This window comes from Dermochelys coriacea, chromosome 7, assembly GCF_009764565.3.
Source record: "Dermochelys coriacea isolate rDerCor1 chromosome 7, rDerCor1.pri.v4, whole genome shotgun sequence".
In the NCBI taxonomy this organism is placed as follows: domain Eukaryota; kingdom Metazoa; phylum Chordata; order Testudines; family Dermochelyidae; genus Dermochelys; species Dermochelys coriacea.
This window is the reverse complement of record NC_050074.1, coordinates 99,334,719-99,348,785: the sequence shown is the minus strand read 5'-3', so window position 1 is coordinate 99,348,785 and position 14,067 is coordinate 99,334,719. Positions and strand designations below refer to the sequence as shown.

General features: G+C 40.8%; 2 protein-coding genes across 11 annotated transcripts in view; one reads left to right on the top strand and one right to left on the bottom strand.

Moving 5' to 3' along the window:
- JAKMIP3 (Janus kinase and microtubule interacting protein 3) overlaps positions 1-14,067 on the top strand; it is a 144,488-nt gene that overhangs the window by 32,022 nt on the left and 98,399 nt on the right. The gene's annotated exons all lie outside the window — the stretch shown is intronic.
- On the bottom strand, positions 3,855-4,413 carry LOC119858426 (60S ribosomal protein L24-like). The gene has a single exon (XM_038408991.2). The coding sequence runs from the start codon at positions 4,374-4,376 to the stop codon at positions 3,903-3,905; it is 474 nt and encodes a 157-aa protein (XP_038264919.1). The 5' UTR covers positions 4,377-4,413; the 3' UTR covers positions 3,855-3,902.

Here is a 14,067-nt window from a genome sequence, read left to right as displayed (position 1 = left end):
ATCAATTAGAAGTAACGGAAGAGGAGAAGGACCTTGGAGTATTGGTTGATCATAGGATGACTATGAGCTGCCAATGTGATATGGCTGTGAAAAAAGCTAATGCGGTTTTGGGATGCATTAGGAGAGGCATTTCCAGTAGGGATAAGGAGGTTTTAGTACCGTTATACAAGGCACTGGTGAGACCTCACCTAGAATACTGTGTGCAGTTCTGGTCTCCCATGTTTAAAAAGGATGAATTCAAGCTGGAGCAGATACAGAGAAGGGCTACTAGGATGATCCAAGGAATGGAAAACTTGTCTTATGCAAGGAGACTTAAGGAGCTTGGCTTGTTTAGCCTAACTAAAAGAAGGTTGAGGGGAGATATGATTGCTCTCTATAAATATATCAGAGGGATAAATACAGGAGAGGGAGAGGAATTATTTCAGCTCAGCACCAATGTGGACACAAGAACAAATGGGTATAAACTGGCCACCAGGAAGTTTAGACTTGAAATCAGACGAAGGTTTTTAACCATCAGAGGAGTGAAGTTTTGGAATAGCCTTCCAAGGGAAGCAGTGGGGGCAAAAGATCTATCTGGTTTTAAGATTCTACTTGATAAGTTTATGGAGGAGATGGTATGATGGGAGAATGGGATTTTGGTAAGTAATTGATCTTTAAATATTCAGGGTAAATAGGCCAAATCCCCTGAGATGGGATATTAGATGGATGGGATCTGAGTTACCCAGGAAAGAATTTTCTGTAGTATGTGGCTGGTGAATCTTGCCCATATGCTCAGGGTTTAGCTGATGGCCATATTTGGGGTCGGGAAGGAATTTTCCTCCAGGGCAGATTGTAGAGGCCCTGGAGGTTTTTCGCCTTCCTCTGTAGCATGGGGCATGGTTGACTTGGGGGAGGCTTCTCTGCTCCTTGAAGTCTTTAAACCATGATTTAAGGACTTCAATAGCTCAGACATGGGTGAGGTTTTTCATAGGAGTGGGTGGATGAGATTCTGTGGCCTGCACTGTGCAGGAGATCAGACTAGATGATCAGAATGGTCCCTTCTGACCTTAGTATCTATGAATCTATGAATCTAACTACTCTCTGTGAATGGTTTTCCAACCAGTTATGCACCTACCTCATAGTAGCTCCATCTAGGTTGTGTTTCCCTAGTTTGATTATGAGAAGATCATGCAGACAATATCAAAAGCCTTTTTGGTGAAAACTGTTATTGTTTTTGCCCCCTCATTGACCAAGGACAGGGTAAGCTCATTAGTCTTCCTCTTACTTCTGATATTCTTGATTAATATCTTCATCAATGATTTCTTTGTTACCCTTTTTGTCTCTAGCTAGTTTAATCTTGTTTTGTGTCTTGGCCTTCTTAATTTTGTCCCTACATACTTGTGTTATTGGTTTATATTCATCCTTTGTAATTTGACCTAGTTTTCACTTTTTGTAGGACTGTTTTCTGATTTTCAGATCACTGAAGATCTCCTGGGTAAGCCAGGATGGTCTCTTTCCATACTTATTGTCTTTCCTATGCTGTGGGATAGGGTTGCTCTTGTGCCTTTAATAATGTCTCTTTGAAAAACTGCCAGTTCTCTTGAACTGTTTTTCCCCTTAGACTTGCTTCCCATGGGATCTTACCTACCAACTCCCTGAGTTTACTAAAGTCTGCCTTCTTAATCCATTACCTTTATTGTGTTGTTTTCCCTCCTACCATTACTTAGAATCATGAACTCTATCATTTCATGATCACTTTCACCTCCATGGTCTTCCACTTTCAAATTCTCAACCAATTCCTCCCTATTTGTCAAAATCAAATCTAGAACAACCTCCCCCCGAGTAGCTTTCTCCACCTTCTGAACTAAAAAATTGACTCCAATACATTCCAAGACTTGTTGGGTAATCTGTGCCCTGCTATATTATTTTCCCAAAAGATGTCTGGGCAGTTGAAGTTCCCCATAACCACCAAGTCCCTGTGTTTTGGGTGATTTTGTTAGTTGTTTAAAAAAAACCTCATCCATCTCTTCTTCCTGGTTAATCTGCTGTGTGATAGTTCTGGACAGCAATCTGTAGTGGTCTAGTTTTGTTTTGTTTTTGAATTTGTTCTTGCCCTTGATTCATATATTGTTGTTTAAGGTGGAAATCTAGCAACTTTGGGTTTGATTTGCTTGCTGTACTTCCCAGGAGGTTAGCGCTGTTGAACTTGGGGAGTGGTGAGCATGTTTTAATTTGGAAACTCGGCCTTTAACCCCCAACTCTGTCTCTTGCTAGTCTTTGGCTTAATGAAAGCATTAAACAGAGCTCATACCTCAAAAAAGAGAGCATTGCATTTGGAAATTTGTGAGACCACAATGTAAAGTTGAGTTAAAATTTGCCTTGAGACAGTTTTTTTGATCCTTATGAAAACCTAGAATGTTTAACCCTGGGTTTTTAGACTGGTTTCTGTGTTATGGACAAGAAGTGTTAAACCTGCTTATTGCTCTGCTGCATGAAATTGCACAGAAGTTGGTATCTGAATATCAGCAAATTGACTAGAAAGGATGAAGCAGCATCCAAAATCAGATCAGCTTTTTAAAAAATCAGATTATAGCTTTAAAATGTTCAGCTATCTAGGTCTGGAAATTGCACAGCCACCTACACAGAATAAAAATTACCCTGACAAGGTCAGCAGTGACAAAACAATGCATCTGCATATCCTCAGCCTAACAATAACTTCAGTTATATGCTTCAGAGATAGAAAGGCTCTGTTTCATACCTCACTGAGCATTTCTTGTTCTTTTTTACTTGCTTTGAGCATTTTTCTCATTTTTGTTGAAGCTTTTCACTCCTGACAATATCAGCTCCATCACTGCAAGAGACATCAGTCTCTCTGCTTTGTCTCTTGGAGGAGGTTTATCTTTAAAAATCTTTTCTTTGTGGGTAAAAACACACATTAAGAAACCTAACCAAATGAAAGGGGTAGGGCATTCATATTTTATGCAAATATTGAGATTTTTTTGAAATGAGAGAGCTGTAAATGTGGGCCATTAATTATTCAATTTATATAATACTGGATTATAGGAAGGATGGGCTCAAAATGACATTGGAATCAAAAAGAGTTTTTCTGTTGGCTACACTGGGCTTTGGATCAGTCCCTTGGTTTGCAGGACCATGCTTTTGTTTTTTCAAATCTCTGCATACCTGAACCTATAATGTAGACCTCTTTCAGTATCTCTGCAAAACCTATGGGATTTATACCAGTTTCTTTAGTTGCTTCTCATATGGCTTTGCTCCTGATCGCACTATCCACTTGAAAAGTGTCTTAATTCTTCATAAAAATGATCCTCTTGATGTAGTCTATTGTGCTTCTGCTATCTAACATCTAGTTTTCTGTCAAATGTTCCAGATTCTGTTGGTTTAGATCTATTTTCCATGGCTTTTTCAAGTCATTATATGGTTCTTTAAATGACAGAGGAAAGATTCATAGATTTTTAAGGCCAGATGGGACCATTAGGATCATCTAGTCTGACCTCCTGCATAGCACAGGCCACAGAATTTCACCTAGTGATTCCTGCTTCATTTCCAATGTTCATTAACCTCACTGATGATGGACTGGGCTCATTATTCACTTCCTCTACCAAGTTTCAGAGTAGCAGCCGTGTTAGTCTGTATTCGCAAAAAGAAAAGGAGTACTTGTGGCACCTTAGAGACTAACAAATTTATTAGAGCATAAGCTTATGCTCTAATAAATTTGTTAGTCTCTAAGGTGCCACAAGTACTCCTTTTCTTTTTCCTCTACCAAAAATCAGTTGTATTTTGTTAACTGTAGGTCAACTATGGATATACTGGCTCTGAGCACATATTATTTATGAGGTAGAGTTGATTTTTTTTTTAAAGTCAGTCAGATGTTTATTTAATGCAACCAACTACTGTTTGACAAGTTAGCACTTTCCACCAACACGAGGAGTAGAAACTTTCACTGGCTTCATAATCTTTTGTTTAGGTGCAGCCTTTGTGGGAGCCTTTGTTGTAGAGAGTGTAGACTTCTTGGTTGCCTGCTTAGCCTTCTTGGCTTCTTTGGCAGCCCTAATGGCTTGTTCCCGCTGGGCCTTTCGCACGTCAGACTTCTGATTTCTCTTGGCCATTATTTCAGACAAAGATGCACCAGTGATAGCCCTCTGGAACTTGACTGCATGGCGTGTGCGCTTCTTTTGTATTTCTTCAGACTGCCCTTTCTTGTGTTTGCGCCTGTACAGAACAGTCCAGTTGATCTGACGAGGGCTTCTCTTGGAAAGAAAGGCAGACTCGCATTTTGCATTCAAAAACTGGAAAACCTTGCCGTTTGTGTGGGCGTAGCGGCGGCCGTGACCCGGGTAGATCTTGTAGCCGCTGAAGCTGCACAGCTCGACCTTCATGATAGCACCGGCAGCCCCAACGACACCAGCGGCCAAGAGTTGATTAGAGGGCAGATGAAATCATCTGAAGTTAGTTTGGGTCTTGATATGTCCATCTGCTTAACCAACTTTTTCTCATCCAGTCCGTTTAAAATCCATCCCAAACTCTACTCCCACAGTTTTATCACATTATAAGTGGAATTACGTGCACAACGGATACGCATCAGCAAAGTGCTTTGCTGGAGTACAGTTAAATGCAGATATCTAATCTTGATTTATGAGCTTCCAGTTGCTATTTTGTATGAGCTGATGCCATCCCCTGATGGCTGTACATTTTCTGATTATTATAAATGGGGCTCAAGGTAGAATTGCAGTGCTTATAAAGTGTGTTTGGTTGGAAGGGTGATGTCAAGCACAAGTATGCTGGAATAACTGAAGAACATTAAATTATTTCTCACAGGGAAATACAGTATAGTTCTACTGATGGTTTTGTTTCAGCCTCTTGTATTAAAATAAAAAAACAAAGCAATTGCAAACTCTTAACAAGGGTACTAATGTTTTCATAACACTTCCATTTACATGTTTATGAGAAATTGCAGAAGTTTGAATGTTCTAACTGACCATGGAAAGAAACCATGAGCTTGGAAAATGAACAACTACAGTAGGCGTCTTGACTCTGACCTAAGCACTGAAGATAGAAAAGAACCTGGTGTTGGTATTGTGGAGGGATGTAAAGTTGATTTTGTACATTAGGCCGGGGTGGGCAAACTTTTTGGCCCATGGGCCACATTGAGGTGCAAAACTGTATGGAGGGCTAGGTAGGGAAGGCTGTGCCTCCCCAAACAGCCTGGCCCCCACGCCCTATCCAACCCCTCCCACTTCCCAGCCCCTGACTGCCCCCCTCAGAACTTCCCCCATACAACACCGCAGCTCCTGACTGCCCCCCTCAGAACTCCCCCCATACAACACCCCACCCCCCCAGCTCCTTGTCCCCTGATGCCCCTTCCCAGGACCCCGCCCCTAACCGCCCCCCGGGACACCACCCCCTATCCAACCACCCCTGTTCCCCATCCCCTGACTGCCCTACCCTGAACCACTGCCCCATCCAACTGCTCCGTCTCCTGACTGCCTCCCGGGATCCCCTGCCCCATATCCAACCCACCGGGCCAGGCCCCCTTACCATGCTATTCAGAGCAGCATGTCTGCAGCCGTGCCACCTGGCCGGAGCCAGACACGCTGCCCTGCATGAGAGCGCAGCCCCGTAGCCCAGAGCACTGCCCGCATGGAGGCATGGCTGCAGGGGATGGGGGGGACAGCGGGGAGGAGCCGGGGAGCGCGGGGGCCGGGCAGGATGGTCTCATGGGCCGGATGTGGACTACGGGCCGTAGTTTGCACACTTCTGCATTAGGCAATAACACGAGGCTTGAAAAAGATGTAAGATGGTATTTAACAAACTTTTCACACTCACTCAAAGTACCACCTTAATAGCTCTGGAGTTTGTAATCCTTTAAAGCCAAAGGAGGTCTATTTTGTTGCACAGGCAGGAGCAGTGTAGGCTTCCTCATATTGTCCCATCAATGTGCTTCATTCCTGAATTGGAAAGGTCCCTGGAAAAGAGGATCAGGGTTCTCTTGTTTTCCCAGCCTTTTAGCAGCTGCTGGAACCCTGCTGGGAGCAGCAGGAAGATTACTGCTGTCTGACTGGGACAGATGTGGTTCATTAGACTCCACACTGATATGTAGGACATGAGAATAGCCATGTAGAGAAAAGAGCTAGGGTTTTGGATAGTCAGAGCTAGAGAGAAGAAAGCCGTAGACAATCATACTGAGATGATTTAGGTAGGGGACTATTTAGATGCATGGCCCATTACTTTGGAATAAGATTTTCATTAATAAACCAAGCCCCGAAGAGAAGAGTTTTTGCCTGAGTGTGTAGCTTTTCATTCACAGGTGGGTGAAGACTTTAGCAGTTTATATCTACTTGGGGGTTGGGAGGTTAGTTCACTTTCTATTTTCATTCAGATTCTTGCCCTTTCTTCTGAGACTTTCAAGTGTGAAAACTGTGATGCTAGTTTATAAATGTGGGTATTTGTCTACTAAGAAGTGGACTGAGCATACCCAAAAATCTGTCAAACAACAATGGCTTTCACTCATTCCCAACTTCAGCAAAAAATATATTGGCGGTAACACTCCCCTGAGTCATCCAGTTCTTCCATGTCCAGTTTTCAGGGTGAGTCATTCGGGAAAGTATTATTATTGTTTAATAGATCTAAAAGCAAATGCTTTTTTAGCTACACTAAGGAGATCATTATTTATAAGCTCTTTCATAAATTGAATAAATACAAAAGTACTGAAATTCTATAGACAACGTTTGGCTAAATCCTGTCTTCAGTGTTCTGAAATCCAGCTGTGTTGTGTGTTCATACGGAAAGGGATTGGGGAGGTAAATTTAAATAGTTATTTAGGCCTGTTAATAACATGCTTAAGAACAATTTCATAAAGAGCTTTTGGATCATGTAATGCCATCTGTGTTAAAGTTGATTATAGTTAATTATACAGGCATGAATTCCACAGTAAAATGGATGTCATTGCTAGAAGAGTTTGTGTTCAAGACAACAGGCTGACATAAAGTTAAACAGATGGAATTAGAGTCGGAAACACAGTCTGCTCTGAATTAATCTAATGTAAATGAAAGAATCAATTGCATTTCCTCCCTTTTTACTGTTCCGAGGGAGGGGCATATTGAAACTGCTGAAAAGTTTAAGTAATGTTATATTTCCAAAAAGAAAAGGAGTACTTGTGGCACCTTATAGACTAACAAATTTATTTGAGCATAAGCTTTCGTGAGCTACAGCTCACTTCATCGGATGCATTCGGTGGAAAATGCATCCGATGAAGTGAGCTGTAGCTCACGAAAGCTTATGCTCAAATAAATTTGTTAGTCTATAAGGTGCCACAAGTACTCATTTTCTTTTTGCGAATACAGACTAACACGGCTGCTACTCTGAAACCTGTTATATTCTCAGTCTCAGAATCTCAAGTTTTCTGTACATTATTCAAATGTGGCAATAACCACATCTTCCACTTGCATTTAAATTATTTGAATATTTGAGTATATGCAAAATTCTATTAATATTTTCCATTTCTTGATTCTGTGTTGAGTAGAATGAGTAACTATGTAGGCTATACATCCATTTGAGTTGCATAAAAAGCCAACATTTGTTCTTTGTTGGAAACTCATGCTCTTGTATAAAACACAGAATAAATATATAAATATTTTTATAAGAATTAAAATTATGCACATGATTTCATGAACAGTCTGACCAGGAATGGTTAATCTGAACTATATCTGGGGGATTTGAGTAAAATCCAGGTCATCCAGGATTTGAGCATGTGTCTGTTCAAGCTGTTGCTGAAATTGTACTAATCCTACACAGAAACTTTGGCTAGACTTTATCAGAGGAAAATGATTACCATGTATCATTATGTTAACAATGCTTACACAGATCTATCCAGGAAATGGGCATGGCAAATTTATTTCCTTTCTCTTCCTTCAGCAATCAGAATTTTCAGGGGTTTTTTACATACTTAATGTAGCCCTGATTAGGCCATTTCCATCTGATCTTCATCTACTGATATATCTTAGGTATTTTCAAGGCACCTATCACTGAAAAAAACCTAGAGTTAATATCATTTCCCTAATACAGCTCCACTGTGCCCATCTCTCCATGGTCCAGGCATTTTTTTAAGGCACAGGGGATTGTCATGACATGAAATTACATTTCTTCGTGAACAGAAGGTGCTTATTAAAGAAAACAACTATAAACTACAGACACTCAAATGGATTTCCACACATCTTGCCTCCTGGAGGAATATTGGTGTGACAAGTCCTGAATACTTTTGTTCAGCAATGTTTTGAGTAATTGGCGAAGAGAGAAGTTAGACATCATTTGAGTTATAAAATAAAGCCTTTTTTGTTTTTATTCTTTCATAACTCAGGGAGGGTCAAGGGATTTTCCTCAAATATGGAAAGCTCCAACCAAAATAGAGAATTTTTGAGAAATTTCAGAACATTTTAAAATGGAAGACTATAACAGCATGGATAACTTTACCAAAAGCAATAATAAGGTGTCTGTCTAGTGCAGGGGTCGGCAATCTTTCAGAAGTGGTGTGCCGAGTCTTCATTTATTCATTCTAATTTAAGGTTTCACGTGCCAGTAATACATTTTAAATGTTTTAATAAGGTCTCTTTCTATACATCTATAATATATAACTAAACTATTGTTCTATGTAAAGTAAATAAGGTTTTTAAATGTTTAAGAAGCTTCATTTAAAATTAAATTAAAATGCAGATTTTATCGGTTTAGCGTGATCCTTGCCCTTGCTTTTCCTTGCTGAGTTTTCCAAAGTCTGGCACATATTTGGATAGTTTAAGCTGCACACAGGCTTCTGAGTGATCAGTTGTTAACTGGCTCTGAGAGGGACAGAGGACAGATTTCATGTGTGAAAATATCTGTTCACACAAGTATGTGGATCCAAATGCTGAAAGCTTTGCAAACACAATTTTCTTCAAACAGTTAAATTTCACTGGTTTCAGAGTAGCAGCCGTGTTAGTCTGTATTCGCAAAAAGAAAAGGAGTACTTGTGGCACCTTAGAGACTAACAAATTTATTAGAGCATAAGCTGGTGGCAGAACTTTGTGACTTTGTCCTGACCCATAACTATTTCACATTTGGTGACAATGTATACCTTCAAATCAGCGGCACTGCGATGGGTACCCGCATGGCCCCACAGTATGCCAACATTTTTATGGCTGACTTAGAACAACGCTTCCTCAGCTCTCGTCCCCTAATGCCCCTACTCTACTTGCGCTACATTGATGACATCTTCATCATCTGGACCCATGGAAAAGAAGCTCTTGAGGAATTCCACCATGATTTCAACAATTTCCATCCCACCATCAACCTCAGCCTGGACCAGTCCACACAAGAGATCCACTTCCTGGACACTACGGTGCTAATAAGCGATGGTCACATAAACACCACCCTATATCGGAAACCTACTGACCGCTATTCCTACCTACATGCCTCTAGCTTTCATCCAGATCATACCACTCGATCCATTGTCTACAGCCAAGCGCTACGATATAACCGCATTTGCTCCAACCCCTCAGACAGAGACAAACACCTACAAGATCTCTATCATGCATTCCTACAACTACAATACCCACCTGCTGAAGTGAAGAAACAGATTGACAGAGCCAGAAGAGTACCCAGAAGTCACCTACTACAGGACAGGCCCAACAAAGAAAACAACAGAACGCCACTAGCCATCACCTTCAGCCCCCAACTAAAACCTCTCCAACGCATCATGAAGGATCTACAACCTATCCTGAAGGACGAGCCATCGCTCTCTCAGATCTTGGGAGATAGACCAGTCCTTGCTTACAGACAGCTCCCCAATCTGAAGCAAATACTCACCAGCAACCACACACCACACAACAGAACCACTAACCCAGGAACCTATCCTTGCAACAAAGCCCGTTGCCAACTCTGTCCACATATCTATTCAGGGGATACCATCATAGGGCCTAATCACATCAGCCACACTATCAGAGGCTCGTTCACCTGCGCATCTACCAATGTGATATATGCCATCATGTGCCAGCAATGCCCCTCTGCCATGTACATTGGCCAAACTGGACAGTCTCTACGTAAAAGAATGAATGGACACAAATCAGACGTCAAGAATTATAACATTCAAAAACCAGTTGGAGAACACTTCAATCTCTCTGGTCACTCGATCACAGACCTAAGAGTGGCTATACTTCAACAAAAAAGCTTCAAAAACAGACTCCAACGAGAGACTGCTGAATTGGAATTAATTTGCAAACTGGATACAATTAACTTAGGCTTGAATAGAGACTGGGAATGGATGAGTCATTACACAAAGTAAAACTATTTCCCCATGGTATTTCTCCTCCCCCACCCCACCCCCCACTGTTCCTCTGATATTCTTGTTAACTGCTGGAATTAGCCTACCTGCTTGTCACCATGGAAGGTTTTCCTCCTTTCCCCCCCCTGCTGTGGGTGATGGCTTATCTTAAGTGATCACTCTCCTTACAGTGTGTATGATAAACCCATTGTTTCATGTTCTCTGTGTGTGTGTATATAAATCTCTCCTCTGTTTTTTCCACCAAATGCATCCGATGAAGTGAGCTGTAGCTCACGAAAGCTTATGCTCTAATAAATGTGTTAGTCTCTAAGGTGCCACAAGTACTCCTTTTAAATTTCACTGGCAGGGATGTCCAGCAGGTCAGAATAGAGGCCTCATGATCTCTCTCAGTAGCTTCAAGTACACTCTGCAGATCTCCAAACTTTGATGCCAACAATTCTGAGCATTTGTAACTGAATGAGCTGCATTTTGAAATCTTCAACACCCATCCCACTGAAATACAGACAAATCCAAGTCACTTTCATTGAATTTTTCAGGTTTAATTCAAAAAGAAAGCATTGGGCCAAATCGCTGGAAATCTTGAAATCTGTCAGAAAATTCTGATTCCAGTTCTTGCATGTACATTTTAATCTCAACATCAAATGCAGTGCACTGTTCCACGTGGCGTGATAGTGATGTAAGCAGGACTTTAAAATATCCCAGTACAGTGGCTCTGGAACAATTTTTAAGGTGGGAATGCTGAGCTGTGCCCCCTCTTGCCCCTGTCTGCACCCCTCACTGCCCCAGGCTGGGGCCAGTGAGCCACAGCCACGGGTGGCTGCAGAGCCCTGGGCTAGCGGCTTGGACCCTAGGCCAGTAGCAGAGCCCCCGGACCGGTGGCTGGGACCTGGGGCTGGCAGCTGGTACCCAGGACCTGGATAGTGTGAGTGCCACTGAAAATCAGCTCGCGTGCCACCTTTGGCACGCGTGCCATAGGTTGCCTACACCGGTCTAGTGTATCTATCTAGGTAAAAATAGCCTACCAGGCTTTCACTTATCCATGGATTAATTTGATCCTGTATAGTTCCACAAAATGCAGTCAAACATCAGGATAAAGGTTCACAAATATCTCTCTTTCACACACGCACACTCACATTCACTCCTGGAAAAAAAAACTATACTGGACTTGGAGCCATCTCTACCCTAAAATAGCATTAATTGAGGTACTATGCTCTGCAGGCCTTCTTTGTGACAGCACTGGTCATGTCTGCTAAGAAAGTCATCATGCCATCCTAGAGTACTGCACAAGTTCATACAGAATTTGTTCTCACCCTGAATGTTACCTCCTGTGACTTAGCTGCTCTCTTATGTTTGGACACTTTTGTTTGCCAGAGTTCACGTCCCAGGTGAACAGCTCATTTTAACTACACTCATACCAGCTTTCTCATGTCAGAGTCCATTAACCAAATTTGTATTGATTTTAGTTCAGTTGGAACCAAATAAACTAATTTACAATTCAAATTCTAAGAGTTTCACAGTAATGTATTTTCTCTGAGAAATATATGCACAAAAATAGCACATGATATGATTACATTAGCAGAACCTTTTGTCTAATGTAAAATACTCCAGCACAAGAAAATGAGTTTTCTTATTGGGGTATGTGCAGACTCTACAGCAATCTTAAATGAAGAATTGAGAATACTCAAGAAGAAATCGCCCATGTGTACAATCCTGGAAGTGAGGGCTCAGCCATCAGCAATGCTGCCAGTCAGTTTTTATGAGAGATTTTTCATGCAAAAGACAAAAAAATTATGAGTAAACCAAAAATTATAAACAAATTCTTCAGTAAAAAGGATTGAGGAAAAGTATCTTGCAGTTCTTTCTTATGGTACTTGAAATTGCTAAACACTAATGGTGGGGGTTTCTGAGACACGTTTATACTGTAGACACTGTTTTTTAATTTTTTTAAAGTAATGTTGGAGTATTGATTTCAGACACACATTTTCCAATGAAGCTTGATCTTGAATAACAAGTCAGGAGGCAAAAAGAATGATGAGTCTGACTAAATATTGCCTATGGTGCATTATTAATGCCATCTTTAACATAATACATGCCAGGCATTGTATGCATAATATATTCTCCCAGTATCAGAAATATGAAACGTTTACTATTCTATTTAGATGAGGTAAGCTGACTTGTCCCATTCAACTTGCATAATTCATTCTTATTGCAATAAAATAGGAATTATAATGGCAGAAAAAAGCCATTTAAAATAAAAGCTATTAATGGACTGCCTCAGATAATCTCCCTCAGATTGCCCATGTCTATGTAGGTATGCTGTTCTGCTATGTTTTAATGTCATTCCTCAAAGAATTTGTTCTGAAAGGCTATTCCCAAGAGTGGCAAGTGAGCACCAGTTACTGTAACCAGAATATTGGGCAAATTATGAACAACTTTTACTTCTTGCACGCAAACGTGTCTCATGGCTGAGTTCTGTACAGGCTGGAGTTCTGCATTTTAGCGACTTTCAGAAAGCGATACGCAGATTCAAAGCTCAACTATTGCATTCTAACCAGTTTTCAGAGTAGCAGCCGTGCTAGTCTGTATTCGCAAAAAGAAAAGGAGTACTTGTGGCACCTTAGAGACTAACAAATTTATTAGAGCATAAGCTTTTGTGAGCTAATGCATCCGATGAAGTGAGCTGTAGCTCACGAAAGCTTATGCTCTAATAAATTTGTTAGTCTCTAAGGTGCCACAAGTACTCCCATTCTAACCAGTGTATCCTTATACAGACTTGCATAAAGACTGTTCTTGCTGCAGAGAGAGTATTCTACAACATCTACATTACAGTGGAGGATACATTATTCCCTTTATAGTATAAATATGCACACACATACAACCAAATTCTTTCTACTCTGATCTTTATTAATGATTTTTTTGTCTGTGGGGTTGCCTAAATAACAACGTTTTATCTGGAATGATAACTGCAGTGTCGCTCAATTCACATGTATATTATTCTATTTTGTTGGCAAACAGAAAAGTCTGGCCTGTGAATCCTTTTTGCTGGGAGCAGTCAGTCCTCTCTGAGTAGCTGACACACTCTTAGTTTGTTTAATCTTTTCTGTAGACATTATGTTATAAATATGAGATATCTGCAGATAAAATAATGCATTCTCAAGATTTCTATTGGGCTGTACCTCAGAGGACACTGTCCTTGCTGAGTAGGTCCCATTGAGTCAGATAAGAGATTTATAGCCTCTCATCTTATTTAGCATTACTGCTGTTCTTGTGTTCATTAACTGAAAGAAAATCCTAACATTAAAGCACCTGAAATATCTAAAGGTGGCTTTCTCAGCCTAAGGAGAAGAATTCCTCCTCAAACCATTCCCTCTATGGTAAACCACAAATTATTTTTACAAGGGCATCCCTAATAAGTAAAGGTTTAAAATAACACTTAATTAGACCCAAAATATTGCAGGTATGTGACACAGCCATGTTTTCCTGGCTTTAATTTCCCAGCTAAGACTGATGCTCCTGTATAAAACCACTCATCAGCTCCCCTTCAGCTTTGATTGGTTCATCTCCTGTGCTGAGAATATGCAAGACTTGCAAAACTGTCTGACGCTTCCTCTTCTAGATTTTTGTGGTCACTTGTAGCTATGCTGTCTGCTCTGCTTTGTACATGTACAAAGAGAAAAGCCATGCAAATTATTCAAGGGCTGGAAAAAATCCTTTACAGTAAGAGACTTAATGAGCTCAATTTGATTAACTTATCAAAA

What these genes read in the sequence shown, in the direction of transcription:
- LOC119858426 (XM_038408991.2), bottom strand. Translation starts at nt 4,376, where the DNA reads ATGAAGGTCGAGCTGTGCAGCTTCAGCGGCTACAAGATCTACCCGGGT.